The sequence below is a fragment of the Aquila chrysaetos genome, chromosome 8, assembly GCF_900496995.4.
Source record: "Aquila chrysaetos chrysaetos chromosome 8, bAquChr1.4, whole genome shotgun sequence".
Classification (NCBI taxonomy): Eukaryota; Metazoa; Chordata; class Aves; order Accipitriformes; family Accipitridae; genus Aquila; species Aquila chrysaetos.
The window spans coordinates 5,794,939-5,821,960 of record NC_044011.1 but is presented as its reverse complement, the minus strand read 5'-3'; the positions used below and the strand labels follow the sequence as shown (position 1 = coordinate 5,821,960).

Below are 27,022 nucleotides of genomic sequence, written 5' to 3'. Positions count from 1 at the left end.
CGAGCATAGGTACATGATAGCAACGCCCCCCGCCATTTCAATCTGGGATTTATGTTTCAAGATAACTGACCTCACTCGCTCACTGGCAATACCACCAGCACACCTCTAGTCCACTGTGCTGACTTAACAGACATGCACCACAGAAGTGGAGACAAACAGCTCCTGCCCCAACAGTGAGCAGAAGCACTTGCTGAAAGGTGTGGGCGAATCTCCAGGGCTCTGCCTGCCTAACCTGGTGCCTCTGGATCCCAGACCTACATATGCACTATCGAGGGGACAACTCAGCAGCTCCCAGTACAGCAAATCCCCCTGCCTGCAATGGGACAGGAGGAGGAAAAGGGACAACCTATTTGGAAATAGAGAGATGCCAGTATATTTAGCAAATCCTCTGCTTAGATCCATGAAAGTTATTGCTGCCTCATCATACCCAGAAACGACTTCTCCCTGCATCCCCCAAACAAGGGTAATATATAGCGGAGTTTAATCAGACCAGGCTTCCCTCCTTGGAAAACGTCTTATTCAGCACCACTGTCTTGTTCTCTGGGACAACGTACCAAACCACTAGCAACGAGAATGAAGAAACTTTTTTTCCAGCTTTATTTTTTTCCCTGTGAAAATGCAGGTCAAATATGTTAATTTCAAGAAATCACAGTTTTATAAAGTGTCATTCGTTCAATACAAGCTAGTCATTCCATTGCCTTCACCGACGCCAGTACTGCCCATCCCAAAGAGATTATTAGCTTCATATTGCTTTGCCAACAGTGATTTTGCCAGACTTTCAGAAGGAGCTACACGACAAGAGCCATCTGTGTTTATCACTCCTACTGCTATTTGTCCTCCCTACCCTGAACTGGGGTTCTGTCCTAAAGACTAGTTACGTTGTTATACACAGTTTCAGCCAAATTTTAACATGGATAACAAAAAGCTTTCCTGACTTTCTCTTCTGTCAGTATTGCACAGCCAGCCTTGATCTGGAAGCTGGACTGTTTATGCCTGTCACAGCAAAAATGGCCAGCCAAATTAAAAGGAAACTGTCCTGGCAGCAGGAGAGAGTCAAGGAGATCCCAAGCTGGTAAGTAGCAAAAACATGAAAACCCTAGAGATACTCTTGAGAGAAGAACCACATTTCAGGACAGTAAGAAAGCACCAGTGGTTTGTGGTATTAGCTGAAGCGTCTTTCCCATCCGGCAGGGACTGCTGACGCCACAGCCTGCTTGTCTGGCCGGTTGTCACATAAAAGATTTGTTAGGTGGAAATCTGCAGCCTCACTTTCTCACTTGAGGTGGCAGCAAAAGAGGCCTGAAGGTTTTGGACGAAACGAACAGGATGGAGATACTGGCTAATGCTGGTGTGAGAGTACAGGAGAACATGGAAATCTCCATCTACCCAACAAAGACATTCTGGGTTTGCAAGGGTTTACTGCCTTTCACCCATTCGTGTAGGTGGCCTGAGATTAACATTAATGCTATAGATGAAGTGTAAAGCTCCGAAGTCCTGTAAACAGAGGGCTGCTGCATCCTGCCCTACTGCTCAGCGGAACTTGAGTCTAACACCAATGTACAAAACCGTACACCTGTACATCGAAGCATTTTGCAGACAACAGCGAAAGCCACGAGATGCAGCCTTTGGGAAGGGAACAGACCATGCTTTCGTATTGACACATCACCAACAGTGATGCGTCATATTGACACATCACCAACAGTCTCTTCTTAGAAACAACCAACAGTTTTTTCTGTTTTTCTCCTCCCCTCCTCAGAGGAAGCCTAGGAAGGTTGCCAGGTGTGGGAGTTTGGTTGGTGCACTGAACATGTGCTTGGGAGCTCCTAGGAACCCTGGAGAGGCATTTTGATCCCTCCTGCTCTAGAGCTTACAATTCTTAGTAGTTTACGGCACCTGAAAAAAGAAATCGAGCCAACCTACCCATTCCCCCCACTCCTTCCTGGAAGACATGTGCGTAATGTGTTAATTGTTTACTAAAAAGACTCTTAATGTGGCATTTCAGATATAATTAGGTGCCTATTTTGGACAACGTATTAAGTGCTTTAGAACAAAAAGTGCTATAAAAACTATACCCATAGTGGTGACAGGTTTAATTTTTCTTCAAGAGTTCCACTTTTTTATTACATCACAACTTTTGTCTTCTGATTAGGGATGTCACTGCCTAGTCTATCAAAACCAGCCAATGTTCTGGGAGACCAAAGGGAAAGAGTATCAGTTGCTTAAGAAGCATTGGTCCTCAGAAAGGGAGGCCCAGAGTATAACTTTTCCCAGCTATTTTCTAAGTGAACTTCACCTGAGAAAACTGCCAACATTCCTGCCCCATTGTGTCCCCCAGAACCAGCATGGATCCAGCAGTGCCTACCTTGGGAGCCGTTTCTCTATTCAGCCTGGATGTAGATAGCCCCTGCTCAGAGGCCACTGCAGTTACAGCACTCTGGAAGAGCCACAGCACGCCGTCAAGTGACCGTGATTTCCAGGTGTGCAAGGACTTTGAGCAGTCCCGAACAAGTACACTCATAGCTTACACCTCCCTCTGGTTTTGTTCCAGGTTATAGACGGGCTAGCAGCATCTGCCCATCTGAATTTGATCCATGCAGTTTCAGTATACTCCAAACAATTCACAAATCAGTAAAAAAAAAGTTCAAAGCTTAAGGCATTCTGGGCCCAGCTGCCCATCCCACTCCATTAACACATTTTGACATAAGGGGAGCAGTACGAAGCCTCATGCCAGTCCGTAAGTGCTAGCAAAGACAGGCTGAGCTAACACACCACACAGAACTGGGGCACTGACCTCCCACGGAGCGGCTGAGCAGCTGGCCGGATTGATAGCTGGGAGTGAGATTTTTTTTATAAACGCTTCAGCAAAATTCAGACCTTGTCTGAGCTGACTGAGCCACTGTCCCTTCCCCCTCCAGGGGGAGCTGCCTGGACGGGACAGTTCACGTGAAGTCCCAAGTCAGCGGTGGAAACAGGATGGAGGAATACAACCCCTCCACCCTGCCCACCAAGGAATATCATACCCTCCTCCTGCCCTACCTGCCAGACAATGTTGGCAGCCACACCAGAGAGAGAGCACCAGCTCCTAAGTCGGGGAGACAACCTGAAGATGAGAGCTGCAAGCAAAGCTCTTTCTGGGAACAAAGTTCTTTTCTGATTCAAGAAGGAAGCGTCTGCGGGGAAGGGTGGGAGGTGAAACCAAGAACCCAGCTAGTTACTGCTGTTGATTTTCCCCATGCAAAAGGCTTGAGGTAGAGATGATGCTACCCAAAGCCTACAGAAACGTTAAGTTTTTCCTCCAGCTAGAAGGAAGTTAGCCAGCTCCCCTCGGCACAAACAACCACAGCTGCACTGAAGATACTCAACCTCCTCCTTCGGGCAAGTCCAGCAACTACTGGCTTCACCTCGGAGGCTGAGAAACAGGAGTTCTCATCCAATCCCCTATTCTCCTGAAAAGCACAATCGCATTCCTCTGAAAAGCAGGAATTTCCACCCACCATTCTCAAGCTCAACCTAACACTCACACCCAAAACAAGTAATTCCCACTGTTCTGGGGAACACCTAAGCTCAGGACATGTCTTGGAACTGGATCAGAACAGACAACAGAAGTGAGGCCCGAGAGCAGTGAGCTGCTGAACTGCTATCCTACTTCAGCACAAAACACCAGCAACTGCACTTGGTGCTCCATGGCAGGGGTGGTTGGAAGCTTTTGCAATTCCTTCTTTCAACAAGGTAAAAACCTCCAAAACAGGAGCAGCTTCATGGCCTGTTCTCCAGCTGACCGTGTTTGACTCGCCATGTCCAGCTGACGCTGCAGTCAGGGGCAAGGGTGCACTGCAGCTCAATACCAGAGTCGGGGACCTCCATGTCGTAGTGAACTGGCTGGCCTTCTTTAGTAACCAGACTGAAAGCAGGGACTGGTATCTGTGAAGCGGAACAAACAGATCTGAGTGGCACTTCAAGTCTCTTTCAGAACATAGTATCACACTATCAAACCCAGCAAATAGCTTCCCAATCCAAGAAAAACTCCTGGAGAGAGGCTTGTGCTTGGCAGGAACATCCTAACCTTCTCTCATAAGAAAGTACCTCAGAAACTGGACTAGGTAGCATTCACCCTGCCAACGAATTGCCTCACCCAAGTTTTTGACCATTGATGGTGGTTCCTGAAGTGTCTATGTTTGAGCAGTGTGAATTCCTCTGCAGGCTAGTGATATTTTGCTTTGTGATGTCCAAGAGAACAAAGTACACCAAAGAGAACCAACACCACTAAAACATTTTCTGGACTTCCGCAAACTCTTTGTTTAGAGACGATCACCACATTTTTATACTCAGATGAGTCACAATCCCACAAACAATCAGGAGTTTCTTTCAGGGACTGTCAAAGAGGCCCACAGTGAGGTTCACTGGAGTCTGCCAATATCTCCTCCAATCTAACAAGTTAGAAGCATCACAGCCAAACAGCTCATTTCCCTTAGCTGATATTACTGTTCTTGATGAAAAAGTCATATAGTGGTTCTTCTTTAGGGAGAGGGGAAAGAATTTATCTTTATAGTCTAGGAGAAGGATTTTTAAGCTGCAACACAGGTACTTTCTAAGATGGAGGTCCCTATGACAATTAGCAATGGCTTATGATTCAGAAAATATCTTCTGGTATCGCACTCATAACAGCAGCACTGAAGTTATGTTACTAAATGTGTCATTAAGATCCTTGAATGGCCTTCTGGGTCACTGGTTTTAAGGCATTATGAGGCTGCATTATGGAAGAAATTGCTTCTCAGACAAAATGCTGTACTTAACTCCCAGCTCTGTGTCTCACCTGGCTGCTTATCCCAGTGGCAATGTCTCCCACCTTTGTCCTGTGGAAATCCCTGATGTGTAGATTTTCTCCACTTAGCAATTGGATCTGGATTTTCACTCCTGAAATGTGCAACAGAAGTCATTAACTTCTGCTGTAGGTATAATGACTTCACAGTCCAACACAGAAAAATTGACTAGCAAGGCACATACATCAGAAGAACTCATTTTTGTCATTAAGCACTTAATTTATGTAGGTCTTTCGCTGAGCATGGAGGCTTGAAGACAACAATGACTCACAGAGCAGAGCTGGATTTAGCAAGAAAGCAGCTGAAGAGATGTATTGATTTGCACAACATGCCCTCAAAATTATTTTGTAGACATTTATGGTTATAAAGCATATATACTTGCACGAGGCAAGGCTGAACCAGACTCTGTGCACCAAGGAACTTCTCTGGCTTTTCCTAGACTATACAGACTCAAGTGCCTTCCACCCATCTACGACTGGGGCAGACTTGGCCTCTTGAAAACCCATATGCTTTTAGGAGGGTCTGTGCTGACACAGCAACTGAAGGATAAGAAGAGCTCAAAGGCTCCATATCCCAGACCCTCTAGATACTGAGAAAATTATACCTGACCATTTATCCAAACTTCAGAAATTCAGACTCACCGTTGAAATAGCTGGGAGTGTCTGTGTGCCGACTGCGGTTCAGCAGGTTGTTCCAACTGAAGCTCTGTCCATCTGCCTGGCTGTTCCAGGAATGAATCCCAGAGCTCATAGTGTCCCTCAAGCTATGGGAAGCCTTCATGGAGTTCTGCAGAAGTAAGCATAAGTTTGTCAAAGGCTCCTAAAGAAAATGAGCTTGTATGAGATAAACATTAAAATAACCTCAGGAAGAAAAAAGTAGAAATCCACAGGGATATAAGGCTGGGCCTCCACTTATTCAACATTTACCTGCCATCTAGAAAAGGGGATGAATAGAAATGCAACAGTTTGCAGACATAATAAGATATTCTCAATAGTCAAATCAATAATCACCTGAAGAGTTGGATGAGAAAAGAGGGTTTTGTTGTACTGAGTGACAGGAGAATAAAGCAGCAGATAAAATTCTAATGTCAGTAAGTGACAAGAAACACACAGGAAAAACACTTAACTGTACATAAACAACTATGGACCCTACATTGCTGTATTGCTTGGAAAGGTCTATACTATCTTAGAGTCATAGAAGTTCAATCTGACAACATCAGCATAGTGGTAAGTACCAGCCAAAAGTCACATTAAACATTAGGTTTAGGTATCAGGGGGAAAAAAAAAAAAGCAAAGTCACATCCCACACTGCACACCATGCTGTATCAACAGCTGAACTATTCTACAGAACTCTGCTCAATCCTCCTTGAAAAGCATTAGAAGGCTGAGAAGAGGAACAGAAATAGGAAACAAAAGATGATCACAGTCAGAAATGACTCCTGTAGATGGCAGGCTACACAACTTTGCACTCCATGTCTTTGACAATGACTGAAGGGCTTAAGTCCTTCCCTGGTTCAACAAGGCTTATTCAGTGTTTCTCACTGGTATTCCCTGCTTTATGAACACCAGAGATAGAGCAAACAAAAGTAATTAAACTTAGTATTTAAGTACTTTAGACTATGTAAGTCATTAGTATGAATGGGTTAAAAGAAGCTCATGGAGAACAGATCCACAGGCTGGGAGTGAATATCCAAGATTAGGGTCTCTATCCTTCTGCCCCATTCTTCTGATCTTTCCCTAAACATCCCTTTAGTGGCCATTAGTACAGTAAGAAGACCCTAGCCTGCACAGCTGTTTGGTCCAACTTGGTACAGCTCCTATGGTCATCACTGCTTCTTCAGTTCCTTTCTTCTTGACATATAGAGGGTCAAGGCCACTGAGATTTTCCATATCCACACACTTGATGCTTACTGTGAGTATACAGCACAGGGGAGCAACTGGAGGAAAGGGATCCATGCTGGATAGTAAACTAAAGAACAACTACAATCCTAAATACCCCACTGTCCAAGAACAAAGATTTCTTCCCAAGGTGAAGATTTCTCCAGCAAACTGGGTGTCAAAAAGCAGCAACAAACGTGAGAAACTCCAGATGTCAATTGGTCACAGCTTCCAGTTTCCCAGAGGTGGTTACCCTGCCACCCCCACCCACCCACAATAACAGGGCTAGCATCCATTTATACTCACCTTCTCACTGGCATCTGACACAAACGGGCTGTCGATGCTGAGACATGAAAGCATTTGTTCTTGCTCTTCCAGAGAGTAAGGCTGTGAAAGGCTGTTCAAAAACAGTTCTGCAAGCAAAAGGAAAGAGAAGGAAGACATTTCCAGTGATTCCTTTCATGCCTCCCTGCTCTAATCACAGTTACTGCAATTAATACACAAAGCTTCTTCAGCATTATCTAACGAACACTGATGTTAGTGTCTGCAAAACACATGACACACAATTTCTCTGCCATGTAGAGGCTATTGCCACCACTGTGAAAATAGGGAAACTGAGCCAGAAAGGACAGATGAATTGTGCAATCACATGCAAATTGCCAGGGACAGGACTAGGAGCCAGAATTTCCCAGTTCTTGCCTATTATGTCACCTATCAGTCTTCACTCTAGATCCATCCACGTTATACCCAGGGAAAGGTCAAGTTCATGTACTTGACTCTTGCAGCAACTTGCACCGATAATATCCAGACATTACAAGGCTGCTGAAGATCCAAAGCCATTTGAGAAGAAAGCTGGCCCTCAGCAACCCCTCAAATGCCATTCTTCAGTTCTGTGACAACAGTTACATTTCAAGACACTTTTTTCCTAGCCTGAAGTTTTCAATTCATTTACCAAGATTAGAAAATATGGGATAAAAAAAGTGAAAGGTTGAGTTATACTGGGGCAATGGAACTGGACTATTACTTTACTGATTTTCACGCTAAATTTACTGCTGGTTTTCAAATTCTGGATTGCTGCTGGTAATCAGATTCGTTGCCTGGTGGCTATTGGTTTTCCAATGCCCAGAACAAAACAGCTGCAGACTGATTTTAACTATACTGCTTTGATATCTCTCATCCAATAGGCTTATCCCTTTATTAGAAGAACTATGTCTGAAAACCTAAGATTTCAGATGAATTTGGAATTGCAGACATTGTTTATACAGTGCGTATAAGCACAAGTCTGAAACTGGCTGTTTTCTGAGAGGTTTCTGCACCTCTCACAGAAGTTCCCTCTGCTGTTCAGAGAGTGGAAGGAAATCCTGATCACTACCATTGCGGCATATTTAATTGGTTAATTGGTAATTTAAAGGAAGGCTGAGCAACTAATGTAATGAGAGAGGAACTATGAACAAAATGACATCCAAGCTCAAAAACCAGAAATAACTGTCAAGAGGCCAAAAGAAAGCAGCTGTATTTTTATCATGCTCTCAGGCAAAAAGCTGAATTCCCTACATAGCCCATCGCTTACCTATTTCCAGCTGCTGAAGCTCTTGTTCTGAAATGGTTGTTGCTCTCTCCACATGGCTGCAGCTCTTCAGGGGGAGAGGAGTCGAGGAGAGAGGTGGAGGATCCCACGTCTCAGGTAACTCCTTGCACACGTTCCAAGGGGCTCCCTCGACCTCCTCTGTTTGCTCCAGAGATGGTGGTGGTAGGACTGGGCTCACACAAGAAACTTTGACTGCCAATTTTGAGTCAGAACCAGTCTCAGAAACTGGGCTCACTGTGGGGGACAGGGAGGTCTGTGGATTGTTTTCTTTGTTCAAAGATAAATGTCTAGGCTCTCTGTATTCGCCTTTCCAGGGGCTTGTCACACCTCCCACTACAAAACCAAAAAGCATACAAACATTAAAAAAAATTAAAAAAAAAAAAAAAAAAGAGGTAAAAGTTTTCCTTCACAATAAAGAGTTTCTGAACTGTATCTTGCTGTAAAAGGCCCAGCTTCTTCAAAAGACAAAACCAGATCACCTCTACAAATTCTTGCTGTATTACAGAACGTTTCAGCAGTATTAAGTTGAAATAAATTATGGATAGTCTTACAGGCAAGACTGGACCGCAAGTATGAGTTACAGTTCAGGATGCAGTAAACCTCTGTGTTCAGTTCTGCTGCATACCAGGCTCCAGCTCGCTAGATGCAGTTGATACTTCAGCTGAGTATAAGCCCAGCCACAGCACACACTTTAATAAACCCACAAAAAGCACAACATCGTCTACTTCAAGCAGAGAAGGAAGAAAGAGCACATGACAGCACACAGGAAATTTTAATTTATTTGGGTGAGAAACACCCGGCTGCGGGCAAAAGCTATCAACCCAAAAATATACATCAATGCTGAAGCCTGTGCAAATGATATACTGAACAGTAAAACATACTGATATTTCCCATGGGACCACTCTGACATAACTAGCAAGTGGCCACTTTACCAGTACAGATAACAAGCTTTAGATACAGGACATTTCTACCTTCTTCAAGTGCGACACTGGTCTTAGTTTTCAGTTCAGATGCAGATGCTCTGTGAACAGGCTCTTTCTCCAGACCCATTTTAATAATCTCAGCAGTGAGAGGGTTGCAGGAAGGTGGAATTTCCCTCAGAGGAGGTGGCTCTTTAGCTATCTGTGTAACAAACAGGAAGTGAAAGAGGTTAGACCAGAGAGGCTTCATTTGATTTCAGAAAGGTTCTTCCCACCCTGAGAGCGTTTCCAACTGAAATTACAGCATTAAATGAGAGACCTGAGCAGTAATTTTATTACAGCTGAATGGCTAAAAAGTCACACCCAAGTCATGAGCAGGATACGAAAGAAACAGCCCCAGCATGTGTAATACACAGCAGTCTAAGAGGCCTAAGAAATGATCAGCTTCCAAAGCAAGGTTGGCATCATCTTAGATGCCCAGCTGGCTCTCAGCCAGCCTTCCTGAAATGACTGCTCTCTAGCTAGGTATAATGAGAGTTTACAGGCTTACATACCTTTTACTAGAGATGTGTTGGGTCACTTACCTTTAGACAGAGCGGGTGATTATAATACTGGGTCCAAGGGTGGCACCCATTAAGCATATGCAGCATCATACAGCAACTGCTCCAGACATCCACTTTGGAGTCACAACGCTTTCCCATGACCACCTCTGGAGCCATGTGAGTCTCCGTGCCAGGCACGTAGTTCCCTAAAACCATTAAAATGAAAACTCACTGCACATAAACTAGAGAATTGCTCCAATGCAACTGCTGGCAAGTGTAAGGCAGCCTCCTTGTCTTTTCAGTTAAAGTGAGAAACAAGTCACCTTAACCCAAAAATTAGCATTGCATGCTCTTGTAAGCTGTTCAAAGGCTACATCTCCTTATCAGTCTCATCCCTTATACACAGAATAGGTATTAAGCTCCCCTTTCCAGCAAATGTGGGAGGTGAAACATGACCCTCCATTGGTGAGCTCGGCAGTATAAAACATATCCTTCTCTTTCAACAGCTGCACTAAAAAGCACTGTAAAGTTTAACTGCCCAATAGACAGTGAGCAATTTTGCTTCGGTGGAGGTCAGGATTCTTCCCAAGCTGTTTAGTGAGCTTACATGGCAAGTCAGAGTTACATTTTTAAGTTTTGATGTGGTTTCTTGCAGGGATAAAACACTGAATGTAGTATGCTGACATAATCTTACAAAAAAACACAACAGCCTTCTAGACTGGGAGATAAGGACCATCTTCCAAACTTAAGTTCATTTCAGCTGTCAGTGGGATACATCACAGTAATATCAATAAACGCGACACTATGAGCAACGTTAAGTCTGGAAAATACAGTTGCTTGCAAATTAGCCATATGTAAATGCTCAAAAAGGAAGAATGAGTCAGTAGGGCAATTCTTTAGAATCGCAGCAGAAAATCCTTACCTGTGACCAAGCACTTTCCCAGGCCGTCTGGATGAAGGTGAGCAGAGTGACCAAAGTCACACAGAAGAGCCCTGCTTCCATCATCAGACAAGAGCACATTTTCCGCTGGCAATGAGAAGTTTTTAATTAGTCAGTCTCCTTTGTATTATGGTTACTGAGATGGAAAGTCAAAAGCCCACAGAACTACAGCTTTTGGAGCCCCAGTCAAGGCCTATTACTCCTATGGAGTGTCACTGGCTTAAGCAAGTACACAACTAGAATTATCTCTACTTATAAGCTACCAGTTATCTGCCCCGGAGGTTCCTCTACCCCAGTGGTTGGGCAGCGTGGGCGGGCAGCCTGGGCAAACAGCCAGTCAGACCCACCGGATGACAGAAAGAAAGAGGTGACAAATATGATATGCCCAGCTGTTTAGAACCAAGTTAAGTTCTAATCTCAAATGTAGAGTTGAAAATCTAGTAAATAACCTTTTGCCACTCAGTAACTTAATCTCCAAGCTGCCTGCCTCTTCTAAGAAAGAGGGAAGAACAAGGTACCTTAAGTACCATCCTACCTTTTACATCTCCATGGAGAATGTTTTGAGCGTGAAGATACTCCAAGCCCTCTAGTGCCTGGCCCAAATAACTGAGGGCTCTGTCCTCTGGCAGGCATCCACTCTGTTTAATTAGCTGACCTAGTGAGCCACCTAGAAAGGAATCCAGAGAGTTCATGTTAGCTTATCTTTAAATTCTTCCCAGCATCATGAGCCTTCCTCGCTGTTTCTGATGAAGAAATGAGAACTGCCAGGTCTGACAGCCCTTATCTTCCACATATGGGTCTGTTCCTTTTGTTTATTCCCAGAGTTCTTACCGCCCACAGAAACTGGCCTCTTTCATGAACCCTTTTGCTTAGCATCAGTTTAATGGTGTTGCTTTGTATCAAAAGCAACTACTCTGTGATCATATCAGACGCTTCTAGGTGCTACTGATCACCAGCTTGATTCTTCACAGGCTGTGTTTTCCATGGCCCTGGCTGGAAAAAGGAGCATCAGGCAATGGAATCATCTAGGTTTGCTGATACAGTATCCCCTGTTCCAGTACAATGTGCTCTACATGATGCCATGCAAATAAACATGAAAGTAAAAACCAGCATCAGCTGTGTGTTTTAGTGAGAATTTGCAGCTGCTCTTCAAGAGATACGCATCTTGAACTGGAGTAAGGCAGGACTGGAAACAATTCCCGCCAAGAAACACCATTGCTACACACCAGCAGGGGTTACACATACCTATCCCAACCCACTCAGGAATTAAATGCTAGGAACACTCTGGATACACCAAAGAATTAACAGATTTAAAATTGGGGCAGGAGGAACTGGAGATCAATGTCCACTGCATTCAACAGTTACAATGGTGCTTCCATTGTGGTTGTCCCTTTCTCACCCTCCATCAGCTTCATGAAGATGGTCACCCAAGGTCCTTCCTTCACAGCTCCATACAAGGGGACAACTTTAGGACTTGTTATTGCAGCACATGTCGTTAACTCCTCTGCACGGAAGTGTTCAACTTGTACCTAGAGAAACAAAGAAGAAGCAGTGAACAAATTTTGTGATGAATCCCCACAGAATCATCCCTCCCTAATGCTTGAGTCAGAGTATCCCGCACTGTTTAACAGCAGAGGCACAAGGATAACCTTCATTAACAGAAATCAATGGGTACAGAGATAAGTGGGAACACTCAGAATGGTTCTGAACAAGGACGATGAGAGTCCCTAAATCCTCAGTGTCTGAGTAGAGTTAAGATTTGTCAAAAAAGATGCCTGGTTGCAATACCTCTGTTGTATGGCTGACTACTGGTAACCTTCAGGAGAAAGGTAATTTCTGTCTCAGTTAAAAAGATAATACTGACAACTTAAGCATTCTGCTTTCATGAAAGAAGAAAAAAAAAAAAATCTAAGGATGGCACAGTACTTGGCAAAAATAAAACTCCCCCAAAACAAGAAGGAATATGAAATATGGCCACAAGCAGTGATCAACAACACCACCTTTTTAGGTGGTACTCAGCCTGCACAGAAAACTGGTTAAAGAAAAACTCTATTCACCAAGTTCAGCCAAACAAAATAAAACAAGAACTTGCTAAAGACTAGAAGGAAAACATGAGTCATTAAGATTCTGGTGGGAAAAGGATGTATCACGTTTCTTCACTCTCAGCAATCCAGCTATAGTTAGTTTTCTTTAATCTCAAGAATTTGGAGAGCAGGTGCTTACAACACCAAGTAAGGTGAAAGAAGGTCAGGTAGTCCTCTTCTAACCCAGACAGACAGTAATTCCAGACAGTTACTGATGTAAAATGAAATACATCACAGTGAAGTGTTCAACTTGCATGTTAGAACACACTGGTTTAAGAGTTTGGTCTGAGAAGATGTATTTCTGATCTACAGAAGTATCCCTTGAAATCCTCCAGTAATTAGGAAAAAAAAAAAGTTGACATTTTGAAAGAATTCATCTTCTCCTGCTCTCATGTCTTTCTTTTCAGCAGTACCACTCCTCCTTCCTGAAAATACACCCCACTAGTAACAGCTATTTCTCCTAAGACTGTGTGTTTGCAAAATGGATAATAAATTTAAGTAGTTGCATCATATCAGAAAACAAGCTGGTGATGTTGCCACAAAATTCCACATCTAAAATGTGAGCGTGCAGAATAGGAAATAATTTTCTACATGCTTTAAATATGTTTGCTTCTATATAGCTGACAAATGAAATGGTTAAAAAACTGGACAAGCTGGCTTAGTCTTGCCACTTACATCCTTCCACAGGCAATACATCAAGTTGAGACCAATGTAAACAAGAAAAAGCAAACATTTTAAATTGAAAAATGCAAGTTCCAATTCTTTTTGCATATAATATTTTTGTACTCAAGACAAACGCTTCCAACACACTTGTTGAAGTTTTCTATTGGAGTAATGTGAGAAACATCAGTTCACAGAGGTGACGAAACCATTCAAGACCTAAGTTCAAACAAAATAGTTTACATTCTCATAATCTACTTGCATTATCACTCTGCCTTCACCCCCGAGACCCCCTCCATGGTTGCCTACAAATCAATACCCTGATTCAAGTTATATTCCACATGCTTCATACATTGTATGACCATGGCATATCTTGGTGTACAATAGATTATTATGCCAATTTCTGGAAAAATACACATCCTTTGCTGCATCTGTAACAGAATCACTTCATTGCAATGTGCCACTATTGCATATGACACTCACTGAACAGATGAATGCTCTCTCTGTTTTAAGTGCCTACCAACTGCCTTATTTTTTTCTTTCTTTATTCCTTTTTCAACAGAGAAACACCTGCTATATCACCATTTACATTAGACGTGTTTTAAGATGAGAATAGTTAGATAAGCAGACAACCCACACAGCCATTTCTCCCCTGCAGTCACTAGGAACACTCTTACAATCTTTCTGAAATCTCTACTCTCTTGGCCTGTCTCAGGACAAAAAACAAGATCCCTTGTAGCACGCCTTGAAGGCCAAACAAACCTATTTCTGCCTGCTAAGCTTGACCCCCTGTGCACATACAGGTTCTCCGTCTGCTTCTTCTCTTCATGCCATCACCTTGAAGTTTTTCCTCGGACATAACCACAGCAGCGTTTCTGTGACTGTACAATAAGGTACCTACAGTCCATGGTAGCTGGAAAGAGAAGACTTTTTCTCCTTATGCCTTCTTGTGTCAGGAACCCCCTGCCTTTCTCACACATAATTACCTTTTTGGCAGCACACTGAAATCCTGTCTGTTTATCCTCTATTTTGTATACTTCTCCAAAAGAGCCAATGCCCAAAGAACCGTGACACTTGGTCCAATGAACCTCTTCTCGGTACTCATAATCCACTGGCTTTAGTTTCTGGAAGTTAAAATCAGAAAACAAGATGAAGCAAGGAAAGAAACACTTAACTGTTGAGTTCCACAGAGACCAACATTTTCAGAAAAAGCACAATAATAGGTATCACCGCACCTCTCTAAAAATCCCTGTACAAAATTACTTCTGTCACAGGCTTGAGATGAAACCATACAGGAGGACCTACTTGATTTCTGTGGGCTCTGTTTGATCTAAATGAGCGCACCCCATTGTAAAGAAAGGCCACCAGTATTTGGATACCTTTGGAGCTCTAAACTATTCCCTACACATGCAGGAATTAGCTCCCTATGAAGCTAAATTCTACAAACAAAACAAGATTCACATGACTAAATGTAGACATCTATGTGTGAGCTAAACCTTTTTTATAGTCAGTAGACTGAGACTGTGCCTTAGGTCTCAGTGTGAACACATTCAGGCAGGTAAGTGACACCCTGAACTCCACCAACAATACTGACAGGGTGACAATGATTCCAGGGAAGAGTCCTCGAAGAGGAGTTTAAGGCGGCAAGAGGGAACTGAATTCAGAAGAAATGAATCATGCCTCTAAGATTTACATGCATTTGCTATGCCCAAGCCCTGCATTTGGCAAGGGACAATGTGCGAGTTGCTGGCTTCCTACCAGAGGCAGCAGACATGCTTTTTGCACCTTCACGATCCACATGTCCCTGGTTTCTGTCTGTGTCACAGTCCAGGTCATTTATAGCCAATAAAATATTGCAGCCTGTTCACCTGAATGGACTGGGTTCTTTCACAGACAAACAGAGAAGACATGTTTGAAGAACTGACTAAGCACAGAAATGGTTCTCATAGATATGCATGCACATTTTGTGAATGGGTGAACAAATTAGAGCCACTAATCTAAGACAGTGCTTTATATCCTTCAAAAAACAGAACCACATCTTTAACTGGCAGTCTTCAACCGTATCAAGAACCATTCAAAAAATGCAGTCTTGTTACAGAAGCTAGCACATGGATGCAGATTATGTCTCTTCCGAAGCCCAGGAGAAACTCTGCCTTCCATGACACTAGTGTGTAGCCTCAGAAGATCACCTCATTAAGTAGCACGCCTTCATTTTCATCTGCTTCATGAAATTGTTCCTTTGGGTCCAGACCACCTCCTCTCCATGTCTTGGCTAGGCTGGCTAAATTTTGTGGTTCACCGAGACTCACGCTCCCCTTCAAAGCATCTACCAAGTATTCTTCCACAGAAATCTTGTCCGAACTGGTCTTCATGGACTGGTTGACACATTTGGGGAAACTATATTCTAAGTTTAGGCCAGATAAGCGATGCTCACTGTCTTGATAGTTGAGATCACCGTGGAAGTATGTCTCCAGAGCATTACGTTTCATGGCATGGAGAGGACTGTCCAGATGTGGGAAATGAGGGGGTATTATGTTGTAAGGAAAAGGATGGAGAGTTTCAGGCTGTGGAACACTGTCCCTCTGATAGTGCCGTTTCCAAACATGATTAAGGCACTGAATAGGGCTTATCAACTTGTGCAGTTCTGTTTTGTATTGGCTCCTTGGTGAATGGAGTTTGCCCATGGACAGAACTTTGTCAGGTTTCTCAAATGGCAGCGGATCATAGACCAAGTCCTTGTTAAATTCTGAAACCCAAAAATTATTTCTGTAAAGAATATTTTGGTGTGATTCATCCTCCTAGAAAATAAAACAAAACGAAACAGCTGAGCAGGAACCTCAATATAGCCACCCAAAATTCAAGCAAGAATTGTTAGGAGTTTGCAGCCCACCAGTACAAAAGGAAGGTTTAAGGATTGTCACCTGGACGGGAATTGGGGTACAGCTCTCTTGTTCTGGAGTTCTGGGACCTCGCCTGTGAGCAGCCACTGTTTGTATTTTCAGCTTGGATCTTTTCTTGTGACGTTTCTTTTTCGTCTTACCACGACGCCTCCCTCTCCAACAGGTAGGTGCCATCTTCCCCTCCGTTGCATGGGCCACATTGTTAGGGATTTGATCGAGACTGTCTGACCGGCTATTAGAAACCAAAATGCATGAAGTCTCTTAGATCTGACAGTGAAAGCACACCTCCAGTTAACAATTATGACCCACAGAACAAGAATGAGAATTAGCAATTCTGCCTTCTGGGATTTAAAGAATAGAGAACGGTAACATAACTTCTTGACTTCTAATATGTAGCACTTGTAACTTCAATATCAAGGCATGGTAGTATATCTGGCATTGTAAGAAAGAAATACAGAGGGTGTGGGGTGGAAGCAAAGCATTAAGTCTCCCAGTATTTGCAAATTCTGCAAGGAACAGCAAGTCTAGACGTCAAAGTAGAGGGAAAAGCACTGAATGTCTCCAGGTTGCTTTCAGACAGTTTGGGTTTATGATTTATAGTGAACACAGAGATTATGTATAAATGCAATCTATTTAAATTTTTTTTTTAAATTAATAAAAGTGCTCATAATATAAACGTCTGCTCTATTTGAAAGAAAAACAGGCTTTGCACCGATGAAAAGGGATGACTAAGTGCACTTAAATAAAACAGCTTCAAAAAGCCAAAATGTTCTGGCATTTAAAGCTCAATACTACAGTATGATTTCTCGGAATGCATACATATACAAAACAGCACTGGCCAGCACACCAACTGGGGGTCTGTACAAATAGATACAACTCTCAAGAGGAACATTTGCCTGCATTTACTCAGTACCAATCGTAGAAGTTAGATTTTTTTGAAATCAAGTTATAAGAGAAAACAGGACATTTCATCTTCAAATGAAGAAATCATAATTGTTCTGTTGATCCATGCAGTATACCATCTGTCTTTACTGAACAGTGATGCAGATCACAGCCAGCATTGCTCTCTCCTGTCTTTTCCTGCTGTTTCAGTGTACCACTGAGTGCTAAAAAATCCAATAAGCAGAGTTCTAGGTGATGGCATTACCACATTGCCTTGAACCTGAACACATAGCTGGTGTGCATTTCACATAAACCCCCTAAGAAATGGTTCACTCTGCATTTCTTCAGTTGGTTCATGGGAAAACGTCATAAAGTCAGTGGGCAATGTCAAACCATATACCTCACAAGGCCAGATTCAGTGTCTGAAAGCTGCCAGAAAACAGGCAGCACCTAATTCTATATTCTAGTCACCCACTGCAGAGTGCTGGATCTGCTTGATAAAGCTCCAGCGCTTAATAAAGCTCCAGTATGTGCCCCAAAAGGGCACGTATTCTTCATGAAGAAAAAGCGGCTTGCTCCCAGATGACTTCAGAAAAGCAAGTCCTAGGTTTCCATTTTTCTATCACAAATGTTACTCCCCCTTTACCACTTTCAGCTTCTCTTCACAACTCTATTTCTGTTGCTGATACTGTTGTTAAGCAAAGGTTCTTCTCTCATCCCCTTTTGTTTATTCTCCCCAGAAACAAAGCAGTTCCTTTTTCTCAGGACTACTTCTAGCAGCAGCCTAAGTTTCCCACAATTTTTCAAAGAGGATGGTGTAACAAGGTTTCAAAAGCATCAGGACAGTTCAGTTAAAAAAAAGACTGAAAATTTTCCCTTGGATCCTTCTACTTCAAGCCCACGAACCTCAAAAAAATCACTCAGTCATTTAAAAACAAGTTTGACAACCCAGAAATAGAAGCAGAAGACTACGAGGGCCTGTAAATCAGCAGGCATTGACAATACAACAATGCAACGTGTTTCAAGTGGTTTCTGCTTAAACTTATATTTTCTCCTAATACAGAAAAGTTTTGAGGAAGATGTCTGGGGGAAGACACACTATTCTCAAGCCTCAGACAGAAAAGCTAATTCAAAGAGGAGTGCTTTTGGGAAAAAATTGTAAGCACACGGAGCCAGGGTGATTTGGAGCAAGTCAGCACACACAACGGTGAAGGCGGGTATTCATGTCAAGAGGTCTCTCACCTGTAACGCTTACTATGAGCAATAAAGGATCTCTCTGATAAAGTGGGGCTGAACTCCTGACTGTTTTCACCTGTGTGAAAGAAAACAGGATCATCACATGTCTTCAATATCAGGCAAAGTCTCTCCTGGTAACAACTGGACTAAGAAACAACTCTACCAACTTGCTAAATCAGTGATCCAGACAAACCACCACACAGTTGTGCCACATCACCCACACTACGTAATTCCTCCCCCAGCATTAGATAGCTTCCCAGCACTGTGATCTCCTGATCCCCCAGTTCTTTCCCACCTGACAGCTTTATTTTGTTTTTCTTTTTCTCCCCTCTTTAAAAACATCTTTCAGAAGTCAGCCAAGAACAAATGACCCAGCAGGACACAGATTTATAGTCGAAGCAGCTAGGTGCAATGGCCTTATGCTGTTCTGTTATTTATGCTTTATTCAGTGGATGCTGCCACATTGTTAGGAGATTTCATGAGCTTCCTAAATAGAGACTGGGATGTGTCACCAAATCCACCCCACTTGGGATTACAAATAGATTTCGTCTCAGCTCTCCAGGAGTGCAAAGCGAGTGAAATCTCATACTGCATTACACATTCCTTTTTCTCAATGAAGAGCAGACCGCCCTGCTACTTACATTCTGCTTGGGCAATAATAGAAATTGATGCACAGCCTCCTTCTGTTTCTTCTTTTGCTGTTCCTTTGGTGATTACATCATTCAGGATTTTCCACTGACTGTGAAAGATGACCTTCTTTGAATCTTCTACTTTGCAAACACTGCTCTGCTTTTCACTCACTGTCTCATTCAGCCCCTTGGTAGCTGTGAGCTCCTTCTTGTGCTTGATGGCTGGATCAGGAGCTCCTTGGCACGTAATTCCCATTACTGCCATTTCACAGGTTCAGAGAGTCGCTGAGTAAGAACAAAAAACCAAAGCAAAACACTTGTCAAAATACTTCACAGGCAGAAGTGGCTTTAAGTTCATGAGAAACAGGAGGCTGCTGAAGGTATCAGATGACTAAATAATTTAAACCAAATAAAGGTCCTACCCAACCTCTGAGCATGGAGCTGAAAAAGAACCCAAGACTGCCAGCTCTCCATCCCTGACTTGTACCACTGAAGATCTGAATAATCAATGTTATTCTCAGCACTAAAAATAAGAGCCCACACAGGTTTCAAAGGGAAATTTATTTCTTGGTATATTTAAGCTATTTCCATCAGCTTAAATACAAACAGTGAAACCATATAGAAGAGGGAAGCCTTGTATCGCTAAACAGGAAAAATATTCACCCCCAAAAAAAGAAAAAAAGAGAAGACACAAAAGATTTTCTCCTAGAGTACACCTAGGAGAAATTACATTGTGCTCTCACATCACATAAACCGGCCATAAAATCCTGCTAATTGCTTTCTTCCTTGTACTCGGTCACCCTCAAATCCATTTCTCAGTTTTCCTTCCAATGAAACAAGGCTAGGCAATCAGCCTGCCCATCCACAACTCCTCCCTCGCTCCCCTTCCTTCCCCTTAATTGTCAATAGCTTTTGAAATCCTTGGTCAAGCCTGACAAAAGTAGAGCTCCTAAGGTGTATTGGATTGATGCAAGTTGGTGTTGGATAGAGGACAGCGACGGTGCTGGAAAAGACGATCCCCTCCGCTTGGCAGCAGCTGGCGAGTCAATCAGCACGGGCTGCTAGCTGACCAGTTAGCGTAAAGGTAGCTCCAAACAAGTCCCAGCACATGCCAAATCTTGGCCAATTGGCAGCATAGAGTAAAGTGGAAAGGAGCCAGGGGCGGAAAGGGAGAAGTATAAAGAAGCATGCAAGCAAGGCACTGTGGGACAGGACAGGGGTATATTGTGGGGTGCAAATCAGGAACGTGGAGAGTTAAGAGTTCCCTACAACCACAATGAACACAAGCCCACAGGAAATACAGCTTTGGTTTAGCCCCTGATCCCCTCACCTTGGATTCCAGAAAAGTTAAAACAGTTGTTTTCCTTTAAACCAGAATATGCTCTCTTGCCCCTTAACTGTAGAGGTCACTTCCTCCTGCCAGTCCTCTCACAGCTCAAGTGCAAAATCTTAAAATGAACATTTCCATCATTAAACAACCCATGAAAACTCAGAAACCTTAGCAAACACGTACAGGTGTTAAGTCCCACGAACCCAGTATAAGATGAGGAGGAGGGACATCTGAACAGAAGCCAGGAAAAACAAGATCTCAGAACTATTACAGGAGCACATCTTTGAGACTCATCAGTTTAAATGTGCACCAGAGTTTTGCTTTTCCTTTTTTCTTTCCTTTTTTCCCCTGCCTTGAAGAGCTGCCTAGAGCAACAGGACATTTACTCTAACAGGCTCCTGGCAACACAGAGATCAATCAGGAAAATGACAAAACTAGTGGGTGCTCTGTGCCTGAAGGACCACCAAGGAAAGGGGAAGGGAGTCGTTTGGGAGCCAAGTGCATGAACCTTGGTGTGATGTATAAATGAGTCACCTAACAACCTGGCAGGTATACAAGGAAAGTCAACAATGACCACATTCAGCGGCTAAACAGAGAACAGCTGCTGTGCAAAAGAAGTGCTGATGACAGTATCCCACTCATTACGCCCGTCCCGCTCCCTCTCCTCTACAGAAATTATGTCAAATCTCAGTGCTGTAAAATAATCCCTTGGAGCAGCAGAAAGAGAGCCTGCCAGATGACTAACCCAAGCCACCAGTGACCAAACTGACAAGTTCAGAGCTATTTTTATACTCACTCTCTCCTGATTTGCATTAACTCTGTCCCTCCTTGCCCTCCCCTCACCTTCAAGGACCTTCAAGGTCTGCAGCACAAACCCATCCCCATCGCCAAAAAAATATGTAATTCTACAAGTCACTCCTCAGCTTAGTTAAAAGACAACAGAGGGAGGGGAGAAACAAAATTGCAATTCTTTGTTGCCCTCTGAAATGGCAAAGGATAACAAGGAAACATTACTGAGATTAAAGTCAACAAAGCACATACCTCACTTGCCGACAAAAAAAAAAAAAAAAAAAAAGAGGTAGCTATTGCAAGCAACGTCCTCTAACACAGCAGCCGCCAGCGCTCAGACAGTTTAATGTGTGACTCAGGTCTACAAGGCTGTGTAGGCACAGAAGCTGCAAGCCCAGCCCAGTTTAACTGTTGCCGCACAATTTTCAGTCCTTATAAGAATCAAAAACCCAACTATTTTTATGGTACATACAACAAAGCGCAGCTGGCAGAAGTTGTGATGAAAAAAAATTAATCAGAACTTTTAAGTAATTTTTGAAGCATGACTTCTCTTGAAGCTACATATTCAGAACTGAACAGGCTAGACTCATCTCCGTGCACTTGGAGGGGGCGGCAATCCAGAGAGGCACGAAGCATTCGTAAGCCCCGTCAATTTGGACGTATGCACTCAGTCTCTCAGGCCCAGGCCCCGCGCGCAGCCCTTCTCAGGAAAGCTCTAGATAAAAGAGAGCCTTGGGAGCAGTAAATGGGTACCTGAGGTTCCACAGCAAGACCACTAAGAACAGGATTTACCCACACGAGACACGCTGGAGCAGCAGTTTCGGCTGCCTATTTACTTGCCACCTCTCTAGGATGCGCACAGCTTCCTGTACAGACATAAGTTATGCGCGTGCAACATGAGGAGCTTCAAGTTATTGAGCTGGAGGGTGGTTTTTTCATACCCCAAACTGCTTCTCTGGTCTTCAAAACCTCCTCTCCCTCATCCAGGTCACTTAGATTCAACTGTAATTCTTGATTTCAATATCCCTGACTTTCTTCCTTCTGTAGACGTGCGTATGGGCTCATTATTTTCAAGGAAGAAAGGGGAAGTTGGGTAATGATGCAGTAGATAAAAGTGAATACTACACTCCTAACCCACATTGGGCTTTTGCTGGCAGTGTTAAAGACTACTTGTTTCTTATCTTCACTAAGGTTTTACACTCACCTTTGGTTAACTAATGTTAGTTCTCACTGCTGTAAAAAAGAAAGTGCGTTTTTACAGAATGAAAGCCAAACACAGTATCAGTTGTGCTGTGGAGGCACTGGTCTGATGGCAGTGGCAACTCCTCCCTCAAATAATGTCTGTGCTCCTGTGAGAAACTAATATATTGGGTAAGGTCATCTGAGACTTACAGTGAGTCAGAATTAAGGAGATACTCAAACATTATTAATATAAGAGATAATCATGTGCTTTCTTCTCCTTTAAAACTTCCTCCTACCACCCTTCTCTAAACAAGTCCCTCTTTACCCTCTTCAGCTCTTCCACCTCAACTCTAAGCTATTTGTAGCAGGGACCTTAAAAGAACACTTCTGTGTTTCATGAAGTTAGTATGTATATAGAAAGAAAAGACTCATAACTGGAAAAAAGTAATGCAAACACCTCTCCAGCACTAGAGCACACCATAACATGGGATCCTGCTTGGTCTGCCTGAGTGAAATCTCCCTTGCCAATGGCTTTTTGGAGAATTTCAGTTAACATTTTGTGCAGCAGCCCATAGATTTGGTTAAAAAAGACTCGGGAAAGAGCTTTAAAATATACATCAGACTTCATAAGTCAGCTTCAAAGTATGCAGATTTCTTTTCCTAGTCTGAGTGCGAATGTTGAGCAGCAGTTTCACATTGACATTTAGTTTGAAGAAAAAAAAAAAGAAAAAAAAATCATGTTGTCTCAGTGAGGTTTCCCACTTCCTTATTGAGAAGAGTTTTATGAACAATGCATTAACTTAGGTTAGCCTTCTCTTTTGCAGCTGCTACTGGTTTATTAAAACAACACAACCAGCATTTTAGCAATGTTGCTTTGCTGACCACTACAACAAAGCAACAGCTGGGAAGAGCCAGGAATTTATGCATCACTAGAGCAGGGAATGTCAACTGAGAAGAAGAACATACACCTTTTGGGGACCTTCCAGTCCTAACAACTGTCAGTAGGTATTCGAGAAAGTGCCAAGTCTGCAGTCAAAAGAACCTATCCAGAGTATTAGCTACAAAATCATCATACAATCATGTCAAAACCCACACGTTTCGCCAAAGAAAAAAAAAAAGATGACACTTGTCAAAAAAATGAATCACACTAAAGATCTGGTTTGGGGCCCAAGGAGTAGATATATATGTACAACCCCTTCAAACCCCAGGCACCACTTCCCTTTGTCCCTGCCTCCTCACCGTTGTCTTTCTCTGCTTGGATGCTATCGATGAGCTTCCTTGCCTGCCCACGTTTCAGATGGAACTGAAATTCAGACGGTTCCGTTTTCGGCCGTGTCAGTTTAAGGCATACTATTGTAGCATGGGCCTGGGGTGGTTATTTAAACAAGCTCAGTGCTGTCAGCAAGAAGTTTCAATTTGTGTCAGAAGGGACTTAAAAAAAAAAAGTAAAAAAAAAAAAAGTTGTAGCACTCAACACACACCCCTACCTTAAAACACACTCAATGCCATTTTAAGTTAACATGTTTAAGAGGAAAAAACAGACTTCCCTTGTGTATCTAAGAGTTCCAAAGTAAAAATAAATAGAATGCCTGACTGATTAAAATACTGGTGAGTCAGATCACCAGTTGCTATTCCAGGATGCTCACAGCCTTCACCTCCTCTTCTTTAACCAGTGTTATCCATTCGTCTGTACAAGGGGCTCCTGTACAATCTTGTCTGGTTCCTCTCCGTCCCTCACGTATTGTCAAGTACTGCTGCACGCAGATTTACCTGAAAATCTCCAGGTAAAGCTAAACCTTCCACCTAAACCACCACGGAACTGCCTGTTCGAAGGATTTCACTATCAGCCTTATGTTCATGAGTAAGTTATGTTACAAATGATAGTAAGTACGTAAACATATTCTTTAAAGTGGTTTGATAGTAAATACTTTAAAATCCTGTTTCAGTCATTTGTATTGCTTACTGTAAACATCAGGATAATGAGCTTCAACTGTCTTCTTAGTTGCCAGACAGTAGTATATTGCAATAGTTTGGTTACAAAGTCTGTAGGAAAATATTTGCCTGGGTTTAACCATCAGTAGAATTTCTAAAAGTATCTAAACCTATCTTCATTTCCTCAAGTACAAGCTTGAGTACAACTCACTCCTTAACAATTCTTTTCATGTTGTTGAACAAAGATATGAATAACACCATTTGCCCAGAGTTTATAAACATCACCGCAACCCCATTCATTCAAAGAAGTGGCTAACGTTTCCAAAGTGCTTTGCAAACAAGTATAACAGAAAGCATCAGAACAAACTTCAACATGACAAGGTTTTGTCTTCCAGCCTGGCTTAGCTGTTCTCACACTGGCTTTCGGGACACTGCTTAACGACATCCTGGTTTTTAAGACCCACTTGTGGAATGAAGCTATTTCCTAAATTATAACAAGATGATACAGTAAAGCACCTAAATGGACAACTTCCGACAATAACCACAAACGCACATTAAAATCAATTCTGCCCAAGCAGCCAGGATGGAGTTTTCACCAGTTATTACTATACATTGCTTTGCAGCTTTAAATTTTCAATCACATTTATAAAATGCCATGTAATTCTACAAGGAAGCAGTAAGGCTGAAATGCTAGGCAATACCAAAAGTTTAGTTAAATTCAGTACAGATAGAAACATTCCCACATAATCTTAATTTATGATTGGTCCTGTGAATTCAATTATGATGATTTTATACTATAAAGTAGAAATACGAACTGACCGGAGTAGTTTCTAACTGTCCAGGCTGAGCAAACTCCCATGAGACAAACTCCCATATTAACTGCAGAAGAGAACTGCCTTTTAGACAAGACAAAGTCCATATTCTTCAGGGCCCAGATGTCACTAAACTGTGATCAGCAAAGCCCAGTTTCCTACAGACTGAAGTCCCACACACCTAGCCCTCATAGGCCTCCTTCTGGCCTCCCCCCCCCATATCCTCGTGATCTCCCTTCCCCAGCATCTCCAGACCCTTTCCTAACTCAGGTCTCTTTTACTCTGGGCCAGCTGCTCTTCCTGGAACTTGGAAATCTTTCTGTCTTCCAGACCTCTATCCCTCTGTCTCCACCAACAGATTTGACTGACACTTGCCAGCAAACTTCCAAAGTCGCAGAAGAAAAGTTAAAGAGACGGAACGGTCAGGCTTGCCTCTATCCTCTTAGCAGCCAGAGTAATAATTAGGCACCTGATCACTGTTACAACAAAAGCTCAGCTCTACCTTCTCACATTTAACAATGAAATAAGATTCAGGACAGACAGTGGCCAAGTTCATTAACTCCAGCGATGTTGGATGAGGTCCCACATATCCTTTAGGTTTTTTGGTTGTTATATGCTTGTTTGTTATAGTCCTTCTTCACAGCATGCTATACAAAGATTCACTTTCTTATAGCAGTTAAAATTTAATAGTTAATAGCAAATGACTCATTCCACAGGAATCTAGTGGCTGTGCCAATAACAGATTTTAACTTAGTTGAAATGCAATAAAGCAGCACAGTACAGACACGTATTTCAAAGCCCGATTCGATTATTCTTATCACTAATGTCACAGCGAAGAAGGTGCAAGTTATTACTCATAAAAGACTTCAGAAAGCCGGTTGAAAAAGAAATTTAGATGTTGTTTATGGATGCTAGTTTCAGATTGCTGCTTCTTACATGTGCAGAGCGCCGAACACATGTTTCTAATGTAACCAATTAAAGTAGACAGGAAGCATCTGAGATCAACCACAGGCAGCAACTTATTAATCAGCAAAGAAGCATTTTAACCTTTTGCCAGAAAAAAAAGAAAAAAAAAAAAAAAAAAAGTCGCGTCAAAGCGAAGCGCTACGGCTAGGTGCGAGAGGCGAGCAGACAGGCAGTTTAACCGAACTTCAGATCTTATTCAGTCGCGTATTTTGATTAGCCGGTCTCCGGCCTGCCTCCTCCTCCCCTCTCCCGGGCCGGGGGTGGCTGTGGAGAGCAGCACCTAGCAACACCCAATGAACGCGGCAGGCTCTGCGGCTTCACCTCTTCTCGCCGGCGGGTGCTCCGGGACAGGCGCGGCTGCCGGGGGACCGGGGAGCTGTGGAGCCGAGGCGGGCGGCTTCCCGGCAGCGGCAGGACAGCCAGGCTTTACAGGGGGCGGCTCGGCGCTCCGCGGCGGTGCGGCCACCGGCGGGCGGACGAGGAGCGCGGCTGCGGCGGGTTCCCGCAGGAGCCCGTTAGGCGGTAGGTACCGCTCAAAGCTCCCCGGTACTCCCGGGCGGGCAGCGGCTGGGGCGGGGAGGGGGGGGGAGCGGGCTCCTCTCCCGCCGGGGCCGGGCCAGCGAGCAGTGGGGCTCCCTCGCACCCTCCTCCCGGAGGCGGCCGCGGAAGCGGCGCCGGCCGGCAGCGGGCTCCGCCGGGCCCTTCGGGCGAGACGCGCTCCACGGTTCCCGGACCGAACGCCGCCCCCCGGATCCCGCCCCCGCGGCGGTGCCGGGGCGCAGCCCCGCTCCGCGCCACCCCCTCCTCCCCCCCGCCGCCCCGAGCGGCCGCACCTACCGCTCCGGCCCGGCGCGGCCCCTCAGGCCTCCTGAGCGGCGCCCCGCTCACTGACAGGCGGCGGCCAGCGCCGGCCCCGCCCCCCCGCCGCCGCGC

At 43.7% G+C, this 27,022-nt stretch overlaps 1 protein-coding gene across 2 annotated transcripts; it reads right to left on the bottom strand.

The window, feature by feature from the left end:
* Positions 1 to 580: 580 nt before the first annotated feature.
* Positions 581 to 27,022, bottom strand: MAP3K14 (mitogen-activated protein kinase kinase kinase 14). 2 transcript variants are annotated; one of them, XM_030022927.2, is made up of 16 exons: positions 26,927 to 27,022; positions 19,091 to 19,363; positions 18,456 to 18,525; positions 16,353 to 16,563; positions 15,621 to 16,229; positions 14,418 to 14,555; positions 12,087 to 12,216; positions 11,223 to 11,354; positions 10,670 to 10,774; positions 9,790 to 9,953; positions 9,257 to 9,407; positions 8,268 to 8,618; positions 7,004 to 7,110; positions 5,462 to 5,606; positions 4,814 to 4,914; positions 581 to 3,921 (listed from the first exon to the last, which is right to left on the bottom strand). In XM_030022927.2, exons 2-16 carry the CDS (start codon positions 19,341 to 19,343, stop codon positions 3,757 to 3,759), a joined length of 2,832 nt encoding a protein of 943 aa, XP_029878787.1. In that variant the 5' UTR covers positions 19,344 to 19,363; positions 26,927 to 27,022; the 3' UTR covers positions 581 to 3,756. The 2 variants fall into 2 exon arrangements, with proteins under 2 accessions (XP_029878787.1, XP_029878788.1); XM_030022928.2 differs by lacking the exon at positions 26,927 to 27,022 and adding an exon at positions 26,411 to 26,860.

Coding starts and splice junctions, on each gene's coding strand:
- MAP3K14 (XM_030022927.2), bottom strand. CDS start 19,343: ATGGCAGTAATGGGAATTACGTGCCAAGGAGCTCCTGATCCAGCCATC. Junction 16,564..18,455: donor GCTCATAGTAAGCGTTACAG/GTGAGAGACCTC, acceptor GGTTTCTAATAG/CCGGTCAGACAGTCTCGATC. Junction 4,915..5,461: donor CACTCCCAGCTATTTCAACG/GTGAGTCTGAAT, acceptor TGCACATTTCAG/GAGTGAAAATCCAGATCCAA.